We start from the raw sequence: 22975 nt of genomic DNA, 5'->3' as shown, positions 1-22975 counted from the left end.
ATAAAAAATTGACACTCCAGGAACTCACATATAAAAATTATGTGTGTGAAACAAAAGGCCTTCGTGTAGCCGAGGTTGTAGAGATCAAGTGCAGTAGAGCAGAGCATGCAGTTCATGATGCACGCGAGAAATACAACAGAGTAAATAGTTCTTGGTTTGGATGCACGGTTCGAGAGAGAAGAGAGAAAATGTTTTGAAAAAAAATGAATTTAGGAAGAAAAAACACAGACAGAACTCACCCCAGGCTTCCGGTATGTGGGAAGAAATCACATCAAAACTCCTAGATCGCGACACGTGTCGCACATGCAGTGCACCATGTGTCACCACCTAGAGGAAGTGTCACTAACCTTTGCAAACGGTACCCCTTAAATAGTGGTTTTACACTCATTTAGGCTAGAAGAGATTACCTTTAAAAGAACATATTGGGCTATCGGAGACTGGTTTTGGAGTCCAGATCAAGCATGTATTCAGCCATGAACATTTACAGGCCCAATCAAACAAACACCTGCACACCATTCTAGTTGGTGCAGTGAGATGAATTATGAAGCCATCACGTCAGGCCTGGTGTTCTACGTCGACATGGGTAAATCTCGCCCGCAGTGAGATGAACTGCCGTCTCGCCTCTGACATGGGGCTAACGGGCCAACCCAATATTCTAGCTTCATTGAGTGGGTTTGGGAAGCTTCTATAGACCTGTTTCACCAGGTTTAAAAGCATTTGTGTGCCTTATTCTTTCTTTATTTCTATTGGTTTTTATCGCTTTTCATAGATTTTTTTCTTTTTTCAAATACAGGTCAATTATTTTTTAATACACAATGTGCATTTTCATATAAACACGAAACAACTTTTTGATAAATGTCGAACATTTTTACAATATGCGACGAACCTTTTTTTTAAATACATATTTGAACATTCTTTTAGACAAGAAATCGTTTTTCAAATATATGTTGAATTTTTTTATACAAGAAATTGTTTAAAAAAATATACATTCATTTTTTTGAATGGAAAGAAACATGTTTACACTGCATAAATATGTCTTAAAGATACCATTAACATATTTTTGAAATGCATGAACATTTCTTTGAAATGTCCCAAACAGTTATTTTAATGGTACAAAACATTTTTTTGATCTGACAAACATATTCTAGAACGCGTGAATATTTTTTTGAATGGTGCAAACCTTTTTAAAACCTATACAATTTTTCTAACATATTTTGAATGTCACAAACTTCTTTCATAACACGTGAGTCTTTTTAATATTGCACAAACATTACTTTAATAATATCAACATTTTTAGAAAATAGCACGAGCATTATTTTTACACTGCATGCCTATTTTAAATTATTTATATACAAATAAAACTAAAAAAACAAATAAAAACAAACGAACACCAATGAACAAACAAAGTGACGGGTTCCTATTGGACCGGCCCAATAGAGGCTGCCATGAGACGAGCGCATGCTCTGTTTAATTGGAATGAACAGTAAAATCAAACAAAAATGAAAAATATTAAAAATTTCTGATTTTTTTATCAAACCTTGAATTTTTTTTGTATGCTTGAAATATTTCATCACGAAATAAAATTCGTGGAAGTCATGGCAAAAAGAAATCAGCACCCCAAAATGCTTTTGAAAATAGCATTTTTGAGCATCACTTTTGTTTTTTTTTGCCACAACTTCCACGAATGTTATTTTATGGTAAATTTTTTCAAGCACACAAAACATTTGTGAAAGTTTACCAAAAAAATTCAAAATGTTTTAATTTTTTACTATTCATTTTATTTTATTGTTCATCAGGAAGCATTTGAGTTCGCGAGCAGATACTCCACGTCCCGCAACATCGATGGATTTGGAAGCAACACAGTAGCTAGTGCTTGATCTTGGTTCCTCTCGTTCCAACCCAATCAGTCAATCCCATTTCCATATGCGCCTCTACTTAATCTGATATCTTCCTTATTAGGTGCTCCCTTCATTCAGAAATAGGATGTTTTGGATGTTACAATATAGACCGCGTAGGACTGAAAATTTGACCCGTGCTATCAACACCATGCATGGCTGCGTTTGACTGTAGCTGGGCTGCCGCCGTACCTCATCGATCAAAACCGGTTTGATTCACCTCAAGTTTTAGCAGCCTGCTTGAGACTGTTCTGCCGTCTTGTGCAATGCAGTGGAACCATTTTTTCTTCCTTTTGTTTTGGCACGCAGGGCGTGCATGTGTGACTCTTGGGAGATGGGTTAACAAGAACGATGCATGTTGAGATGCTAATGTGCTAAATTAACGAAACAATGCCGAGGAGTTGGCACAAATCTTGCGGGGAGTGACCGACAAACATCTCCTCTCATCCATCCCATAATGCCTATTGTACAAACTCGATCGTGCAACGAACTGTTGACTACTGGGCAGTATACTTTTGTTCTTTTGTGTGATCTGCGAGGTATGTCAACCCTCATGTAACTCGGTGTATGCGTGTTAGTACGGACGTAGTACGTAATTCCAGTTGACATCGGTCGATTCATGCACGGATGGCTCCGACGGTCGAGCAAGACCGGGGAAGAATCTTTCTAGGCGGAGAGCAATGCTGACTGACGAGCAGTCAAGCACGCGCTTGCCTCCATCGTAGGTTTCTGCTGCCCGCTGCGCATACCACAACGCGCTTCTTCTGCTGTGTACCTATCTGTAGCCGTGACCACCAGCAGTACGTACGGTACCGGTAGGGCATGCAGGGATTGGCTGGGCAGTTGGTGAGTTCTTGTCTCATGTCTGAACGGTCCTGATGTTACCTAGCTACAAACTAAAGATGGATGTATCATGGAGCTGGTTGCGAGTGTGAAACAAACGGCCTTCCTGTAGCCGATGCGGTGCAAGGGTGTCTGCTGTGCATGGCCCTGTCACTCTCAATGCAGCTTGGCTTGGTAGATCAAACAGCGGAGGCTGTAGAGATCGGGTGCAACAGAGCAGAGCACGCTGTGCATGCATGCATGCACGCGTGCATGTGAGACAGTAATATTCAGAGGTGATATATACAAAGTTAGAAACGCCACTCTCTCCACTCACTGGATTTCCTAGCCTCCATATTTTCGTTGGCTCAAGCCATGCTAAATCATTTGGATGCAGTGTGAACCTACGTACACTTGCAACAAGATTCGCTGCAACAGCGGTGCGCTGACCCAGAAAAAGAGGCTGATGGTGCCTAATAAAAAGGAAAAGAACAACGGCGGTGTCTGGTGTGCAAGTCAAAAGGGTCCCTGGCATGGCAATGGCATGATTATTTGTGAATAAACACCATCCATGCACCAACTGCTACATATACATACTTACAGAACTCTTGTCTTGTTCTTGGTCTTTGCTTAAACAATCCTAGCTATGGGCAGGAGATGATCAGCTTAGTTGAAAGGTCTCAATGTGGCACTGCTCCAAACGGCATCTCCGCATAATTGCCATCTCCCTTCACTTTGCACACCAAAGTTCAGCATGCCAGGTACTGATGTACTAGTACAAAACATGCACTTTTAGATGTGTTCTGCTGACCAATCGCTTCATCCACCATCAGTATGGTACTTCTCTCTTACTGTATATGGTGAGGAAGAATACACGTTCTCAACATCTGAATGCCTAAGGACGAACATGATCAAGTGTTCTGCACACCCGATTCGTTGCTCGGAGGAGCAAGTGCAGTGGATAGCTGAGGAGCTGGGTTGCCAAGTGACCGGATGGCCTTGCCGGTACCTCGGACTGCCTTTGGGTTTGCGCAAGATATCGGCATCGCAGCTGCAGTACGTGGTGGATAGAATGGCCGGTCGCCTCCCCGCATGGCAAGCAAGACTGCTCTTCCGGGCTGGGCGACTGGAGCTAGTAAAGACCACGCTAGTGTCCATGCCCATACATGCGATGGCGGCGCTGGACCTGCCAGTGAAAACCATCGAAGCTGCAAATAAGATATGTCGTGGTTTCCTGTGGAAGGGACGCCGAGACGTGCATGGCGGTCATTGTCTAGTGGCATGGGATCAGATATGCACGCCAAAGGAATATGGTGGCCTCGGCATTCCGAATTTGTGCATTCTCAACGCCGCACTCCGAGCAAGATGGCCTTGGCTAATGCGAACGGAGCGCGACCGGCCATGGCATGAGTTCAACATTCAAGTTTCGCTGGACTCCTTGAGCATATACAAGGCGGAGACGAAGTGCACGATAGGAAATGGAGAGGTGGCTTTGTTCTGGACAGACTGGTGGCTATGGGATGGAAGAATCCAAGACCTCATGCCAAATCTATTCGCTGCAGTCAAAAGGAGAGCGCAGAAGCGAACAGTGAGACAAGCCATAACCGAAGGCTGGTGGCTAGATGTGTCGCCTAACATGAGTCCCCAAGCCCTCACTGAGTTCCTGCAGCTTGTGGAAAGAACCCAGCACATCCAGCTTGTGGATGGCATGGAAGATAGATTGATCTGGGCTTGGGAACCAAATGGGTCCTTCTCGGCGAGATCGGCCTACAGGGCGTTCTTTGCTGGGAGAGTGGAGGCCGCTGGGGCCGTGCAAATCTGGCGGTCAAGAGCGCCGGGGACCTGCAAATTCTTCGCATGGCTGGCGGCTCGGGAGAGGTGTTGGACGGCTGACAGGCTTGCGCGTCGGCACCTACCGCATCCTCCGGCTTGCCCCTTCTATGATCAGGAGCCGGAGACAATCAACCACATCCTTCTCGGCTGCGTCTTTGCTAGACAAGTGTGGTTCACCATTCTCGACCACTGGGACAAGCTAACTTGGTTGCCAACTGCGGATGACAATCTGGTGGAATGGTGGACCTCCACCAACCCGCAGCCAAAGCTTAGGGAGGAGACTTGGACCGTCATTGCATTGGTGACTTGGATGTTGTGGAAACGCAGAAATGATGTAGTGTTCAATGGAGCGACAGCCTCCACAAGTGAGCTCCTCAGGAAGATTGATCTACAAGGGCAAGACTGGAGGGCAGCAGGGCTACTGCGTGAGGCGGGATCACTCCCGATTAGAGTAGATGAGTGGGTTAGTAGCGAGTAGTCGGCATGTCGAAAACTGGCTTTCATAGCCGTAGCTAAGTTGTAAAATTATCAGCCTTTCTAGGCATCTTCTATCTATGATCTCGATACGTCAGCTTTGACGTATCCTTGAGAAAAAAATGCCACAGTAGCTAGTAGATAACATGGGCAACTCCATCTGTATTAATTTGTCCAATGAAATGCAGCACTTAGGTTCTGACAATGCTACTACTATTTCAGTAAGTGACATATATCCATATATTACTTATTACTTGCTACTTAGTACTCCCTCTATTTCTAAATATAAGTCTTTGTAGAGATTCCACTATGAACCACATACGGATGTATATAGATGCATTAAGTGTAGATTCATTCATTTTGCTCTGTATGTAGTCCACCTAATGGAATCTATACAAAGACTTATATTTAGGAACGGAGGGAGTACAAGTGAAAGTAGCCACTCACTTTAGAATAGCTACAATTTTCTTGGAGAAAAAGCATAAATCCTTATCAGATAACCCAGTCCAAGATCCGCAAGAACAAGTCTAAGAGTACACCAAATGAAATCACAATTCACCGAGAACGATAATTCCTCTGACCATAAAGGGGATTCTTGGACCCTATCTGCATGGCCCCAACACTCGCTACTCAAATCACTTTCAGCATCTATCGACACGACGTGAGCATTCATATTACAAAAACAGGGATTGACGGAGACAAAGCGAGTCCTTCGGATTATATAAAGAGGAAGGCTACACTTTCCAAAGAAAAGAAGTCCAGAAAAAGATTGCTGAAGCCTGCCTTTCTATACCCTGTCTCTCAGTTGAGCGTGATCGTCCCACCCATTATAGTAGCAACTAGCACTTGAAACCTTTGTTAATCAATTATATGTGCGGCTTTGCGACCCGGCCATGATGGTGGTTTAGCCCGGTAAACCAGCGACGGTTGAAAACTTTGGCATTTCTAGCTAGCTTTAGCTTTTGACGGTGATCAGTAACCAGAACGTGCCTGATTTGGACATGTTGTTACAGTGGAATGTATACGGCTCTTGTACTGCACTTCTGCTAGCTGATGGTTCTCTAGTAAGACTGCGGGAGTCTCCGTTTGAACATGGGAAAGATTCCAGCTTTGTCGCCCACTTTTTGTGTGTATCCGGTGCTAATTTGACAGGGCAAGGTAGCAAATGGGATGTTGTTTTCAACATATATATATGCCGGAGCTGTTCAGAGATTCTTGGTTCAGACAAGGAATAGTTTGGAAAATCTCTCTTGGACTATTATTCTTCTGAATGGAACAGTTTTTCGATAAAAAGAGCACTTTTATTGAATTCTGAATGAACCATGTGGTCGAACTAGAAGGGCTAGGATTCTTTCCTCCCCTACATGGTGTGAATTCAAAGATGCTACCAATAAGGGTTCAATATTCTGAATGAACCATGTACTATGAAAATTTTATCCCTTTCTTGGACTGATAAACTAATCAGCGGCTTTGAAGGCAGAGACAAGATGGTCACTGGTCCAAGTTGAACCATGCCGGAGCGCAGTCCAAGGGCTGAACCTTGACTTGGGGTGAGGTTAATTAACTAAGCTAGTAGTCCAACTATTTAACGGGAGGTTAGGCTTTCACAGTGATTGTATCATGATTGCACCATGCCTTGGAAGCATCAACCATCTAGTTTTGAATTTGTGTCTGATATTAGTTCTCCTGCCTTTCTCTCGTCTTCCTATCCTGATCAAAGACTTGTAGTTCTGCGCTGTTGGCCGTGTTTGGCTTTATGATGTAATAGCTAGCGATGTTCCTGGAGTCTAGTTTGCTTTTGGATTTCCTTAGCGTGTTCTTCGTTAGGGGTTTACCAATTATCCTGGCAAGATGATGATGTGGGGGAGACGGAAGGGATGGCTTCCTCTCCAACATATCATCGCCAGGGTGCTGGAGGGGTTCAGTGTGGTTTGTCTGGAGTCTGTGAACGGTTGATTTCTTTATATGAAATCGGAGAGGCAAGCTCTCTTTTATCAAAAAAAAAAAGTTTTGAATTTGTTTTTTCTGCTCCCTGTTTATAGTTCCGATTTGGCAAACTATTCTCTCCTTCCAAAAATACAACACTGCAATAATTTATCTATTTGGAGTTTGATAAGTATTTAAGTGTGTAGAATAATTACACACTTTCTCATTGGGAATCAATTCACTTTATCTCACCTCTCCTCGGTCCCCATCAAGGCGATAAAGTAGAGCCTTCGTTCCTCACCGTCCACTGTCGAGCATATCGGCCCCTGCCCCCTTTGTTTGCCTCTCCGGCGGTGAGTGGTATGGGGAACCCCGGTGCCTCAATGTTGGCTGAGTAGATAGGTTAGGCTTTCACAGTGGCGCGACGTGTAGTTGGTGGTGGGGGCAGCGTGGTTCAACGGATAAGATCCCTTGGAGCCTTCCCATCACAACGGTGTCATGCGCGACAACGTTGATGGCTTGACGATGGGACAAAGAAGACGGTTGGCCATAGAGACTTCGATGTATTTTTTGTATTTTTAGTGGTGTTTCTAGTGCTTGTTTGGTTTATAGCCTTGAGTGCGTTTTTAAGAAAATTATAGAAAAATCAACGTATGCTATTGAAGACCGGATTATACCACTTTTTGGCGGATCCTCTTATGTTTACCAGTCAGTCAAAATTCTGTTTGCCTATGCCCCATGTATTTCAAGGATGAATTGCCGCCACCATGCATGATGAGATGAAATCACTTGAAAAGAATGGCAGTTGGGATTTAGTAAAATTACCTAGAGAGAAGAAATATATTCGTTGCAAGTGGATTTTCAAAAGGAAAGAAGGTATTTCTCCTAATGATGAGGCAAGATATAAAGTAAGGTTAGTTGCTAAAGGTATAGCCAGATTCCAGGTATTGACTATAATGAAGTCTTTTCTCCTGTTGTGAAGCATAGTTTTATTCGCACTTTACTCAGTATTGTTGCTATGAATGATTTTGAGCTTGAACAATTAGATGTTGAAACTGCATTCTTACATGAAGAATTGGAAGAGGATATTTATATGGAACAAACTGAAGGTTTATTATTCTGGAAAAGAAAAGCTTGTCTGTAAGCTAAATAAATCTCTTTATGGATTGAAGCAATCTCCTAGACAGTGGTACAAGAGATTTGACACTTTTATGCTCTCTCAAGGTTTCAAAAGGTCTAATTATGATAGATGTATTTATTTGAAAACTTTCAATGATTCAGCTATTCATTTGCTCTTTTATGTTGATGATATGTTAATTGCTGCAAACACCATGTCAGAGATTACTGATCTAAAGAAGCAATTGAGTAATGAATTTGAGATGAAGGATTTGGGTGCAGCAAAGAAAATACTTGAAAAATATCCAGAGATAGACCATTTGGAAAAGTATATTTAAGTCAGAAGAGATATATTGATAAAGTTCTTCGTTGTTTTAATATGCACAATGCCAAGCAGGTGAGTACTCCGTTAGCTGCACACTTCAAGTTATCATCAACTTTATGTCCTAAATTAGATGTAGATACAGAGTACAAGTCTAGAGTTTCCTATTCGAGTGCAGTTGGTTCACTTATGTATGCCATGGTTATCGTGTTGGACTAGACATAGTACAAACGGTTTGGGCGTTGTGTTGCATTGACGTCGACGCTTACGAGTACAACTCATTTACTTGTCCTCCAAGGACTCTTATGTATTGCCCTCATATATACCATTGTAGTCGCACCTAAAGACGGCATGTCGTCTCGTGCTTGTAACACTTCTCCATCATAGTGAATTGTGCCTTCGTGTATCCGTGGTTCTTCCCGCAAAAATTTTCCACGTTAAATCTATGTCTCTTGTGTCTCGTTGATCTCGTTTTATCTAACAGCTAGGTCAGGAGCGGCGGCCACCGAAGAGGAAGAAAAAACTAATCAATCCGACGAAACAGTTATGCAGTCGGCGGAGGCGTTTCTCCTCGATCCCGGCGACGGCGACAGTGGACGAAGGGCTTGGGCGTCGGGCAGATGGCCGGCGAGGACCAAGGGAGGCAACGCGGTAGCCGGGAGGGGGGAGGGGTGGTCGCTGTCGAAGAGGCAGCAACGAGGGAGAGGCGACAAAGTAGCGCGAGACTTTTGCTCCGAGCCGGCGCGGTGGAGTAAAAATAGGGAGGGGTATGAGACGAAATTAGGGATCGACTAGGTGCGCGTTAGAGGAGAAAAATTGAAATTATCCTCCTCTAACACCGAATAAGGATCGGTTAGAGTTGCCCTTAAGAGTTGGTCAAATTCTGTTTGCGTACGCCCTATCTATTTTGTCGTGATCAAGAATGAATTGCTGCCACCATGCACGGTTGCGTTTGACTTGGTTGGACTTCGTCCAAACTGCTTGATTACTTTCATACTATCACGTCCCTCCGTATCGGTGCATAGTCATCTTATGTTGTACACAGCGATCAAAACGGAGAGGAAATCGATAAAACTTAATGCTTATTTACTAATTAATATTATTTCATGCAATAAACTGGCCCCTACATGCCGTGTTAGGCAGTCTCAAGTCATTAAAAATATATACGTCCCATGTCTTTTATTGGTTGATTCCTTTATTAATGTCAAAAAACAAAAAACAAAGTGAGAGTTAATACATCGCGCCTAAGTATTTTAGAATTATTTAGTTTTCGTAAGATGACTTACGCACTGGCGCGAAGGGAATACTAATTTTTGGAACTATTTTCCTTATTCTTTTTTGCATCCATGCAGGGAATTAACGCGTGGGCTTTGACTTTTGGGAGATTGGCCAGTCGGCATGATGCACGCTCTTGTCCATTAAGACTGGCCACAATGGGTAGTAATATAGACTAGTAACATGCACATGTTACTAGTCTATGTTACTATCTTTATAATGGGGAGTAACATATGTGTGGTAACATGCAACACTTCATTTATTAGGCTATAGACTCATTTTGCCTTGATATGTGTGATGTTACTCATACTTTTTTATTTCATTTCTTCATTTATTACTTGCCACATCATCTATTTTATCTAGATATGTGTGATGTTATTACCTACTATGTTACTTCCATTGTAGGTAGTCTAAAAATTCAGAGTTAAAAAAAAGGCACAAATTACGCGCGCGGGCGCTCAAACTCAGAGGAACGACCGACAGACATCTCCTCGTGATTGTACGTGATCGCTCGTGCAATGACCATTGACTGCCACTTCTTAATGTGATCTACGATGTAACCTATATGCAGTATCTTAATATTCCTCCCGTGGCTCGGTGTAGATGTACTATATTACGCCAGTCCAGTCGCTACTGAGCACTGTCCAATCCAGGAATAAGTATCTAGGGAGCTCCCGAGCTCTCACAGCGATCAGGCACTCTTGGCCGTCGGATCGGTTTGCTTGATGCGATTCTGGGCGTTGGATTGAGAGGTGGAAGGAGCTGGGCCGTCGGAACGAAGATGAGCTCCTGTGGCAATGAATAGTTACCGCCCGCTGTAAAGATCTCGTGCCACCGCCTGTTAATACATCACCCCACTGAGGGCATTTTCGAAATTTCGCTATGTGATATAAAAGCCCAACGCCAGGGTTTGTCCCCAATCGGCTTCCTCTCCTCTCCCCAATCGGCTTCCTCTCCTCCCTGCCGCCTCCACCCAAACCCTAACCCTAGCTGCTCCACGCCGCCGCCATCTCCGTCGCCCAGCCTGCCGGATCCTCGCCGTCTCTCGTCCTCTCCCGTCGCTGCTGCTACCCCTTGCGCCGCCCCCAGCCTCCTCACCCGGACACGGCGACCATGAGCGCCAGCGAGAGCAGGAAGGCTGGCGACTGGGCGCTGCCGTACAAGGGCCTGGCGGCCACCTCTGCGAGTGGGACGACTTGCGCGCGTGCCATCGCCGGGAGGAGCGTCGGCTGCCGAGAACACGGCGGCAATAGGAGGCGACATGAAGATGGCATGTGGAGGATGGCTCTCCGAGATGGCTGCTGCGGCACCGTCGCCGTCGTTCTTTCCATGGACAACCAGGTGAGGTTCCTCCGCCCTTTTTTTCTCTCCCAGTTCTCTTATGTTCTTCCCATCCAATCTCCTTTTGATCCCCACTTTAATGTCTCTAATCGATCCATGTTTTTTCCCTTTCTCCACATCTGAGTTTGATTTCTACAACTGATTCAGATACTCAGGAGTGGCCCGTGCAAACAATGTACAGGAAGCAAGCCAAGCAGGTGACACTGGATCAAGAACCTGTAATTTTTATGGTGTGTTTTGCTTGATCTTATTTTTCCTTTTCTTTTATGTATGTATGATGCTTAGGAAAATGCATTGTATGATATATATTGGAGAAAAAAAGGCATAAAAGCAGCACTACGGGTTCACCTAATAGTACAAGGTTAGATTTCCTATGAAGTTGTTGATTAATGGTAGTTTGAGAACGCTTAAGTACCAATGGTAACTAATTTGCAGTTGCATACATGAAGGTTGGTACATGAGTTTTCGCATCATGTTACTTTTGGTGAAATATCACAACAGCTCAAGATAATTTTGAATTGGATGTGTCCCTTTTATCTATGGTTGCCCATTATAGAAACTGAATTTCAGGTAGTGCTCTGATGAAGCCCCACGAATGCTTATCAACAGAAGGTCCAGAGCATTTTCCACATTTCATGATTGTATTTGAAATATTTCCATGATGCCCCTCTATCGAATAGGCCCTTTCAGTTCTTAAAAGGGTTGCTTTTCAATTGAAAACTAGTGCGGCAGATTTTGTTCATGTCGACATGGTGGCGTTGTAGATGGGGCTACATGCACAACTCCAGTTCCAACATACCTTGCTAGCTAGGACCTTGACGAGGATTAGATGGGCTCTCGGTTGTTGTGTGTTCTATTTCTCATGGGGCAGCAAAGATAAGCCCTGCTGTATAAAATGCCAAAAAAAGTTATACAAGACCTGCTATATAAAATGCCAAAACAGATTCGATTATCCCCTTATAATTGTTGTACACTAATCCTACAGCACAAGCCATCAGATTTTTCTTGCATAGTAGCTTCAAGCTGGCTAACAAACTCAGTATTAAAGGTTAGGTTTTCTCTTTCTTATTCTTTTAATTATAACAAGAGTCCTTAGTTTGTTTATCTGCCATGTCGGTAGTTTGTTTCCAAAAACATGACTGAGATATGAGTCAGATCGTGTCTTCACAAGATGACCAGTGCCTTCAAACTTATATTATGTCCAGTGTATAGTCAAAATCTTCTCTCTTTTTGTCAAAGAAAGCTTCATAGAAAGCTCCATCTACTATTTGTTGCGTATTTGTCGGTGAGAAGAGCAAAGCATATATGTTGCATCTATAGTTTATTTGATGTAAATTGCAGTACATGTCACTCATTTAGTTTCGTTTAATTAGACTGAACTATAATTAACATATCCCCTCTTTATATTGTTCTGTCTCACTAAATGCAATGAACTCTGATGTTTAACTTCTAATGCCAAGACGGATGATAAACAACTAATGCCAATTTTAGCTTTAATGTACCTTTGTTGCGTTGAGGTCTGATGCACTTTCCTACTTAGATATCTGCAAGTGGTTGATTCAACTGCCATGACCTTACCAAAACAGGATAGTGAATCATTTCCTTTGCTGTCAACCCAATTAGCCGACTCATGTGTATATGATCCCAAGTGGAGTCAACGTGGAACTTAGATGGTTCAATTTTATTTGTCTTGTGGTAACGCATACCCTGACGGTGACTGTAATGCTATAGCTGCTTTTATAAGTGTATAAACTGGCATGACATGTACGCAATCAGAGGATTGATTTAGGTTTAATGCTACATTTCTATTCGTAATCAGTGGACAGGAAAACATGTAGAACTCATCTTCCATACCATTTTGCTGTACATAATGACTGAATATAGATGTGTCATGGATGAAGCACATCTTTAAATCAAGCTCGACGCTGTTTTTGACTACCTTGCAGATTTACAACTTTCCTTCACTCGTGGTTAGGCTAGATAAATGCTCTTCTATACTTCTCTTTCCAACTAATGCTACACAACAAAATTAAAATTATGACTTAAGATTGCTCTGTTCACCCATGTTTCTCCATGTTTATGAAGAAAAGATTTGGGTTCAGAGCACCTTTCTGTGTTATTTATTTGATATTTGTGATTTCTGATGTCCACCTTTTGTATGGCCAATCGTTTTGTAGACTTTCAGTATCCGTCATCCGCTGTTGGGTTCATCGAGAGAATACCGAAAGGTAAATGCGGTAACTGAACTGTTATTCCATAGAAGGACAAGATGCTGGAGTTTGACTGAATTTACAGTGTTGCATATGTTTGTGTGTGTCCAACATTTTACTATATAGTGAAATTCAAGTTGTGTCTTCCAGCATTTAATTTTAAATATACTAACTCATGTTGTCGCTGTGTTGTCTAAATTGCCTTCTTGATGCTCTGCCTCTTTGAAATATGATTTTGTACTATTTACTTAACTTAACTCTCTTTTGATTCTAGAAGCCTGATGCTTTGCCTCTTTGAAATAAAACTAATATGTCGTTGCTAGCATGTATATGGTGTTTCTTTGGATTCTTGCGAGCATTTAGGGTTAAAATATATTCTCATTGGAATTGATAAATCAGTGTGCCTTGCATGACACAGCGCTACGGCTATGAAGATGACATGTTGAAGAAGCACCATCGGCGTCAGCTTCACCCTTCTCCTCGGCATGGAGAAGATGTCACTCCCAAGTCGTGTGGAGAGCGGGCTGTCACGCAGCTGCAGCCTCCTCTCGCGCTGCTCCCAGGATGAGGCTGCCGCCTCAATACCCTGCCTAGCCCCCGCTTCGTTACGAGCAGCGAGCCCGGCTTTGACATAGGGTTTGGCGAGCGAGCTCACTGCCAACCCCCTCAGATCTGGTCGACTCGTCGCTGCCCGCCGTCAGATCCGTGGTGCGTGGCATGTTGATGCTAGAAAATGATGTGGGTACAAGAAAATGATGTGAGATATGCCAGGATTAGGCGGAGATGATGAAAGACTTTGTAAAAAAGTCAGGTATAAATTTCGGGCTTCCAGTTCTGAATTATCCTTTTGGTTGCTGGTTGCAGGCCTTCAATATTTTTCTATTATTGCGCGGAGATAATAGTTTATTTTATTCTGCAGATATGTTTTGAGGTTTCCATAGAGCCGGCCAATGAAACAACGCTGGTTTATAGAACACATCGTTTCTTCACAATTTGACTACTATGGTCACCGAATCCTTGGAACAGGTTTCAGCTAAGGGTTGCAGATGTTTTGTTTGGCTTGCATGAATTAAACCATGCTTCCAGTTTTAAAGTACACTTGAGCCACAGTTGCTAATAGTTCCAAGCTGATGTTTGATCCCCTTGCATGAATTGAACATGCTACTCTGAAATCAGAGAGCAGACAACTGTAGGTTTATTTTTTGTTAAAGTATAGTAGCTACTAGCTACTCTATATGCAATGCGAGCAGATTGTAAAATATGCAAACCCCTGATGTATACTAGGAAGTGTTAGTGTCTAGGACCCGCCGGTGAGCTGATCCACCCTTTAGTTTTCCACCTTTTACTTTTAGCGTTTACTTTTCTTGTCCTTTCCTATGGATTTTCATTATTTCTCTTCTTTATATGTTCAAATTGTAAAGGAGGGAAAATGCACATGTATGTCCTTGATGTAGATCTCTGTGATTTATATATGTGCTCACGAGGACATTCCCATTGCATCTGAATTGACAAGTTGAAGAATCTGGTCATTTTGTGCTTGCCTACAGAACTGATATTTGTTAGCCAAACAAAAACGACTGATGGTTGATTATCTCAACCACGAACGAGCATTTCTGGATTGTAGAACAAAGAGGTGCCTTATTTTCCTTTTCTACCATCTACATGTTTGTCTCTACATTTGCACTTTTCCTCGAGCGTATTGGTTTCTAACACCATTTTTAAGCCCCGTGGAACCTTCGACCAGTAAAAAAATAAAGAAACTTGCTCTGAGCTCTGTGTGATCAAGTTTATGCGTTTCTATTGTACAGTGTCCCGGGCAAAAGGATCAAGTTCTGGCGGGTGGGCATCGGGAGTCCAGCTGGTTGGCTTCAGTCTTTGGGGTGCTGCCGGCTAGCGGCGCTGCTTCTGAGTGTCTCCTCATCTCACTCCCGTGGCACCTTCGACCGGTAAGATTTCCCCTTCTCTCTCTCTCTCTCTCTCTCACCATCCGATCGATTTTTGTTTATTAATCTTTCTTATCCATAATGATTATCCCTCTTTGTTTTATTGTATTGTTAGCCAATTAAAAGTATATTATTTTAGGTGTATATTTTCCTGTATGGTATATATTATGCGAGTTATTTCTAACACATCTTGATCATATTTTTAGAATAGCTGCTCTTATGTTTTCTTCAGTGCCTGTTGTACTTTGTTTAAATGTTTCTTCTTGGTAGGATAAGTTGTAAATAGTGGATGAAGAATACCTTTTCGAGCTTAAGCATTTGTTTTCTGGCGATGTGGTGTTTTCTCTTTACAGATGATCCTTCTGCTTTCTTTTTTAATAAATAGACAAGTTGGATCCAGTGTGTATCCATGTGTCCATGTGTGTTGGATCCAGGGTGAATACGCAATGAAACCCGGGAAAGTGGCCTCTATTTGACATTGTCGTGCTGAAAGATTCATTCACATGTCTGTAACTTTGTATCTTGGTTCTGTTTCTATTGTTAGTTCCAAAAGATATATTCACTTCTTGGCGACTTTTAACTTGTAACATATCTACTCTTAGTTTAGATATATTTTTTATTCTAGCTGCATTGCTGTGAATGTACCATATGGTCAAATACGAATAGTTCCCTGAATCTCTCTCATGTACGTCTGGTGTTCCTGTATGTGGGTATGCAACTTGTGCTTGGTCCATGGATCCCTCTCATGTATGTCTGCAAATTAAGTATTTCTTTTAGTTTACAGTAGTATTTGGAGTAGTAGTAATTTTTTTGTTCCTGAATCCCTCTCATGTATGTCTGCAAATTAAGTATTTCTTCAGTACAATAGTAACTGGAGCAGTAGGAGATTTTTTTGTCCCGTGAATCCTTCTCTGTATGTATAAAATTAAGTACTGTATTTCTTTCAGTTTATAGTAGTTATTGGAGCAGTAGTAATTTTTTTTGTTTCCTGTAGGGAAAGGCTGCGTACAATAGACCCAAAGTGGTCGGACCCTTCCCTGGACCCTGCGCAAGCGGGAGCTACATGCACCGGGTTGCCCTTTTTTTGAATACCTCTCATGTATGTCTGCGAATTAATTATTTCTTGCAGTTTACAGTAGTAATTGGAAGATATTTATAGAGTCAGGTACATTTTTGTTGGTTACCAAATGAGCACATATTATTTGGATACATGACGTGATCTGTAGCTATGCAGGTTAATTAGTAATTAGGTTATACCACATCAGTGTATTTTAATCTATAGGGTTGTGAATGATTAAGATTCATTAGAATCTAACTTGTAATCTCGCAGGTCTATCTTATTCCATAAAAGAAGGAAGATAGAAAATTTAATTTAGGTTGGTAGTTACCATTCACTACAATTTAGAGATTACAATATTTTCAAATCTGTACAGTTTAGACATTGTGTACGTTGACTCACTTTAACTGAAACTGAAGACTGTTTTTTTTCATGTAGAGGTCAATAGCTTCTCATGATGGAGCACAAGGCCCTGTTGCAGTTAGCCCTGGAAATGTTAGCTCTGCTAGGAGCCAACATAACAGAAGCATAGAAGATGATGCCTAGAACATTGAGGTGAAGAATGGAAGATGATGCACAGTCGTACATGTGCTTACTTGATGTTGTGCTAAGCCATTTTGTGAGAAATTGAGATTGAGAAATGATGTTATGTTATCGCTATGTCATTCTATGAGGACAGAGAATTGTGTACTTATTTTTATTTGATGTTATGTCATTTTATGGGAATCTGAGAGCTTATTTGGTGATGTGAACTTGTCCTATGTCATTTTGAGAGAATAAGAGCTTATTTGATGTTGTACGCTTTTTCTATGTAATTTTGTGAGAACTTGGGAGCTTATGTGAATGTTGTGCAATGTTTTATGTGTACGCGTTGAGAGAATCCGATGGATATCCATACTTGATAGATATTCACCGGGTTTGGACATGGACATAATTTTTTGCCGATGGATTTTTCCATGGACGGGCACATAATGTCTTCATGGGTTTAATATTGTTCAACCCGAGCCGAACCCGAACCATTGCCATCCTTATTCTTTCCCGTGTGATATAATGTTGTTTTTTCTGCTCAACACCATCTGGACTATGTACCACTGTAACCTGCTTTACGGTTTGGATCTGAGCACCGGAACGTGGTGCTGGACAGGGCAGATGCCCTAAGACCGCTCTCTTTGGAATTCCAATATACTTGGAGATAGAACTGAAAGTTGAGGACCAACAAGTATGTTGTATCGTCGATGCCCACCTTAATAGCATTGTTTTATGAAATGCACTAACGCTCCTAGAAGGTTGTTCTGAGTATATTTGTATTTTTGTTATAACAAGTATGATTTGGTATGTAATTTGCCAATGTTGTGTGATAAACCTTGATATTTAATACTGAATCATTAGTAAGTGTTTAATAACCTCCTTTTTGAGATGTTGCCCTTTGTAGTCAAGTTGTTTTTGGCATAACTTTAGCCTATATTGAGTGGCTGCCTTGCTTATATACGGATGTGCTGCAAACTTAGTTTTAGATTAGGACATTGCTCTCTTATGTTTGTGGTCTTAGTACTGAACTTAGTGATTGCCTTTCGTGGTCTCATGATCGTATTGCCTTATAATCTCACGACGATGTTAAACTCAATGATGTCTTCTATTCGAAGTGAATGTTTCTTCTTTCTTTTATTCTGTTGTCCTATTTCAATACGGACGCTAAATCAGGATTCGTACTAACTTGAGCATTACCTGCTTGACCACGGCGTTGGAACCGGCACCCTCACGCCAAGGCGCGATGCCGATCTAGTGGAGTGTGGTTGACATCGGGGAGCCAGCTACGTCCATGCATGCACGGATGGCCCCGATCGAGGATGACGGGAGAGGTGAGGAATCTAGCCCGATCGACCATGTGGGCGTGTGGTCTGATCTGTGATGCGCCATGCATAATGATCACGACGCACGCCTTCTTGTCTCATCTCGACCCTCAACAGTTCGAAGATGGAACTGGTTGCGAGTGTGAACACATCAAACAATGCAGCAGACAGAGCATGGTACACTTTGAGCACATCAAACAATGCAGCAGACAGAGCATGCACGCGTGCATGCGTGATAAAAACACAATTCAGTGTGTTGGTGACTTGGTGTTCCGTGTCGTCGTGCATATGCATGCGTTTGGGGTTTGTATAGACATGTAACAGATCAATGTAGTACAGTACATTTGAGGCTTTTGATGTACGATGTCTTTTTCTGGAAGATACTACATATAGGAACACCACACCACTCTCCACTCACTGCACTATGCCCCTGCCCCCAGCAAAATGCAGTGTGAACCTAGATGTAAGACCCAGAAAAGGAGGCTTAGAGTCAGATGGTGCAAATAAAAAGAAAAACAATGGTGTGCAAGTCAAAGGGTCCCAGATGTACATAGGCATGATTATTGGTGCAAGCTAGACACCAAGTACATACAAAACTCTCGTCTCGTTCAGCTGCGTACGACCAGGTCGTATATGGTGTGATCAGCCTAGCAAGCTGAAAGGTTAGGCCAACTCCAGCGCACAACCCCAAACGGACGTCCGTTTGATCCGGATTCTGTCCGTTTGGGGCGGGCAACGGGGTCGTGTCCGGGTCATTTCTGGGATGCGGTGGCCGTGCGCCTAACGCACAGATGTATCCTTTGGCCGCCTCCTGTCCGCCTTCTTTTTCAAACGCAAATTTTCGAATAAGCCATGCCCGTAGTTCATGCCAGCGGCCCTAGTTCACGCCGGCAACACAGCCCGCCTACACGTCCTCACCGGCAACACAGCCAGCGGCCGGCAACAGAGCCAGCCTATAAAATGAATAGTTTTGTCACCGGCAACACAGTCTGCTGCCGGCAACACAGCCAGCCTCCAAAATGAATAGGTTTCTCGCCGGCACACAGCCAGCGGCCGGCACCCATGCCATCCTCAGAAAATAACGGCCACGGCCGAACAGACCACCTAGTTCAGGCCGTCGGCGTCGAACATCTCCTTCTGCCTGGCCTTGAACCAGCTCCTCGTTTTCTTGCTCATCTTGGTCAAGTCCACACTCATGATCGCTAGGGCCACCTCCTTTGCTTTGGTTGCGGCATTGGTGGCCTCGATGTCGAGCCGCCTCTGCCTGGCCGTGACATTGGCGGCCTCGATGTCGAGCTGCCTTTGCCGGTATGCCTCCTCCATCTCGATCTTCCTCTTCTTGTCCGCCTCCTCCATCAAAAGCTTCTTCCTTTGAAGCTCTAGGTATTGCTTCATTTGCTCGTCCTCGCTTTGTCGCTTTTTCTCGTCCCTCACATCCTTTTGAGACATCATGCCGTGCAAAGTCTCATGCAAGGCCATGGATGACGCATCACGTATGTCATCCATCTTGGAGTTGGTCTTTCCCCTCGGCCTCTTCAACGCCTCACCATCTCCACCTCTGGCCAACGCGGCCGTTCAGGGAGTCCTGGACTATGGGGTCCTCGGGTGTCCGGGCTATGCGATATGGGTCGGACTGATGGGCTGTGAAGATACAAGGTAGAAGGCCTTTCCCCGTGTCCGGATGGGACTCTCCTTTGCGTGGATGGCAAGCTTGACGCTCGGATGTGTAGTTTCCTTTCTCTGTAAACCGACTCTGTACAACCCTAGGCCCCTCCGTTGTCTATATAAACCGGAGGGTTTAGTCCGTAGAGGCTAAGACAAATCATATAGGCTAGACATCTAGGGTTTAGCCATTATGATCTCGAGGTAGATCAACTCTTGTAACCCCTAGACTCATCAAAGTCAATCAAGCAGGAAGTAGGGTATTACCTCCATTAAGAGGGCCCGAACCTAGGTAAACATCGTGTCTCCCGTCTCCTGTTACCTTCGATCCTCAGACGCGCAGTTTGGGACCCCCTACCCGAGATCGGCCGGTTTTGACACCGACATTGGTGCTTTCATTGAGAGTTCCACTGTGTCATCGGAAGAAGGATCGATGGCTCGTTTGATCATCAACAACGATGCTGTTTCCGGGGAGACCTTCCTCCCCGGTCAACTTTTCGTATTCGGCGGCTTCGCTTTGCGCACCGATTCAGTTGGTCGCCTTGAGCAGATCGACAGCTACGCCCCCGGTCATCAGATCAGATTCGGGAGCCTGAACTACGTCGCTAATATCCGAGGAGACTTAATCTTCGAAGGGCTCACGGTCTCGGCCGCTATTCCTCGTCTCCAAGAAGGCAACCCATCGGATCCGTCATCAGACGCCGCTCAAAGGCCAACTACTATCCCTGCCCTGGCCATAGATCCAGAGCAGGTCACCTCATCCGAAGATAGGATCTTAAATCCCATCGGACCCTCTCCTTCCATGGAGCCCTTTGTCGAAGACCCAGAGGCAACAGTATGTTCGGCGAGCCTGGAATCAAGCAGGACCCTCCTTCTCATCGGAGAGCCGAACTCGCCTCTGGACGCCAACCCCGAACTATTAAGATCTGCGTCTGGTGAACACAACCTGGTAGAATCCACCATGCCCAGCCCCGCAGGTCCTGGGTTCCCTATCCGGCCCGCACTCTTAAGCGAGGCCTTGGACCTAATGCGATCTCTCGCCATCACGGAGGCATTGATACGTCTCCAACGTATCTATAATTTTTGATTGTTCCATGCTATTATATTATCTGTTTTTGATGTTTAATGGGCTTTAATATGCTCTTTTATATTATTTTTGGGACTAACCTATTAACCAAAGGCCCAGTGCCAATTCCTGTTTTTTGCGTATTTCAGTGTTTTGCAGAAAAGGAATACCAAACGAAATCCAAACGGAATGAAACCTTCGCGATGATCTTTCTTGGAACAAACGTAATCCAGAAGACTTGGATTTGAAGTCTGGAACTACGTGAGGCGGTCACGAGGCAGGAGGGCGCGCCCCCACCCTCGTGGGCCCCACAGAGCTCCACCGACCTATTTCTTCCGCCTATATATACTCTTATACCCTAAAAACATCAGGGGGCCACGAAACCACTTTTCCACCACCGCAACCTTCTATACCCGTGAGATCCCATCTTGGGGCCTTTTCCGGCGCTCCGCCGGAGGGGGAATCGATCACGGAGGGCTTCTACATCAACACCATAGCCTCTCCGATGATGTGTGAGTAGTTTACCACAGACCTTCGGGTCCATAGTTATTAGCTAGATGGCTTCTTCTCTCTCTTTGATCCTCAATACAAAGTTCTCCTCGATGTTCTTGGAGATCTATTCGATGTAATACTTTTTGCGGTGTGTTTGCCGAGATCCGATGAATTGTGGGTTTATGGTCAAGTTTATCTATGAATAATATTTGGTTCTTCTCTGAATTCTTATATGCATGATTTGATATCTTTGCAAGTCTCTTTGAATTATCGGTTTAGTTTAGCCTACTAGATTGATCTTTCTTGCAATGGGAGAAGTGCTTAGCTTTGGGTTCAATCTTGCGGTGTCCTTTCCGAGTGACAGCAGGGGCAGCAAGGCACGTATTGTATTGTCTCCATCGAGGATAAAATATGGGTTTATATCATATTGCTTGAGTTTATCCCTCTACATCATGCCATCTTGCTTAATGTGTTACTCCGTTCTTATGAACTTAATACTCTAGATGCATGCTGGATAGCGGTCGATGTGTGGAGTAATAGTAGTAGATGCAGAATCATTTCGATCTACTTGACACAGACGTGATGCCTATATTCATGATCATTGCCTAGATATTCTCAAAAGTATGCGCTTTTCTATCAATTGCTCGGCAGTAATTTGTTCACCCACGGTAATACATGCTATCTCGAGAGAAGCCACTGGTGAAAACTATGGCCCCCGGGTCTCTTTCCTATTATATTACATCTCTTTTATTTACATCGCATCTCGTTTACTATTTTGCAATCTTTACTTTCCAATCTATACAACAAAAATACCAAAAATATTTATCTTATTATCTTTATCAGATCTCACTTCTGCGAGTGACCGTGAAGGGATTGACAACCCCTTTATCGCGTTGGTTGCAAGGTTCTTGATTGTTTGTGTAGGTACTAGGTGACTTGCATGTTAGCTCCTAATGGATTGATACCTTGGTTCTCAAAAACTGAGGGAAATACTTACGCTACTTTGCTGCATCACCCTTTCCTCTTCAAGGGAAAACCAACGCATGGTCACGAGGTAGCAAGAAGGATTTCTGGCGCCGTTGCTGGGGAGATCTACGCCAAGTCAAGACATACCAAGTACCCATCACAAACTCTTCTCCCTCGCATTACATTATTTGCATTCGCCTCTCGTTTTCCTCTCCCCCACTTCTAAAACAATTTTCAAAAACCTTTGCCTTTGCCTTTTCTTCGCCTCTTTCCCGTTCGTCTCTTTTCGCTTGCTTCTTGTGTGCTTGTTTGTTGGATTGATTGCTTGCCACGATGGCTTAAGATAATACTAAATTATGTGACTTTTCCAATACCAACAACAATGATTTTCTTAGCACTCCGATTGCTCCTACTACCGGTGCTGAATCTTGTAAAATTAATACTGCTTTGTTGAATCTTGTTATGAAAGATCAATTTTCTGGCCTTCCTAGTGAAGATGCCGCTACCCATCTAAACAACTTCGTTGATTTGTATGATATGCAAAAGAAGAAAGATGTGGATAATGATATTGTCAAATTGAAGTTATTTCCGTTTTCACTTAGAGATCGTGCTAAAACTTGGTTCTCTTCTTTGCCTAAAAATAGTATTGATTCATGGAATAAGTGCAAAGATGCTTTTTATCTCTAAGTATTTCCTTCCCACTAAGATCATCTCTCTTAGAAACG

At 43.3% G+C, this 22975-nt stretch overlaps 1 protein-coding gene and 1 pseudogene across 3 annotated transcripts; one reads left to right on the top strand and one right to left on the bottom strand.

The window, feature by feature from the left end:
* Positions 1 to 10604: 10604 nt before the first annotated feature.
* On the top strand, positions 10605 to 17381 carry LOC109784120 (uncharacterized). Of its 3 annotated transcripts, none has more exons than XM_073502027.1 (8): positions 10605 to 11004; positions 11152 to 11234; positions 13182 to 13232; positions 13633 to 14025; positions 14134 to 14847; positions 15023 to 15160; positions 16152 to 16256; positions 16653 to 17381. In XM_073502027.1, exons 1-4 carry the CDS (start codon positions 10925 to 10927, stop codon positions 13644 to 13646), a joined length of 228 nt encoding a protein of 75 aa, XP_073358128.1. In that variant the 5' UTR covers positions 10605 to 10924; the 3' UTR covers positions 13647 to 14025; positions 14134 to 14847; positions 15023 to 15160; positions 16152 to 16256; positions 16653 to 17381. The 3 variants fall into 3 exon arrangements, with proteins under 3 accessions (XP_073358128.1, XP_073358121.1, XP_073358125.1); XM_073502020.1 differs by having other exon boundaries at positions 11152 to 11201; positions 16653 to 17380; XM_073502024.1 differs by lacking the exons at positions 13182 to 13232; positions 13633 to 14025; positions 14134 to 14847; ... (1 more) ...; positions 16152 to 16256; positions 16653 to 17381 and adding an exon at positions 11290 to 13150 and having other exon boundaries at positions 11152 to 11201.
* Positions 17382 to 19168: 1787 nt separating this feature from the next.
* The window catches only part of LOC120972852 (uncharacterized), a 60134-nt pseudogene continuing 56327 nt past the window's right edge, over positions 19169 to 22975 (bottom strand).

This window comes from Aegilops tauschii, chromosome 1 (genome assembly GCF_002575655.3).
Source record: "Aegilops tauschii subsp. strangulata cultivar AL8/78 chromosome 1, Aet v6.0, whole genome shotgun sequence".
Lineage (NCBI taxonomy): Eukaryota > Viridiplantae > Streptophyta > Magnoliopsida > Poales > Poaceae > Aegilops > Aegilops tauschii.
The sequence above is the reverse complement of the archived record's forward strand: the minus strand, read 5'-3'. Positions and strand labels throughout refer to the sequence as shown.

Excerpts from the sequence above, each read along its gene's own strand:
- LOC109784120 (XM_073502020.1), top strand. The coding sequence starts at position 10,777 with ATGAGCGCCAGCGAGAGCAGGAAGGCTGGCGACTGGGCGCTGCCGTAC. Across the intron at positions 11,005-11,151 it reads TTCTTTCCATGGACAACCAG|ATACTCAGGAGTGGCCCGTG; the intron begins GTGAGGTTCCTC and ends CAACTGATTCAG. Across the intron at positions 11,202-13,181 it reads ACAGGAAGCAAGCCAAGCAG|ACTTTCAGTATCCGTCATCC; the intron begins GTGACACTGGAT and ends ATCGTTTTGTAG.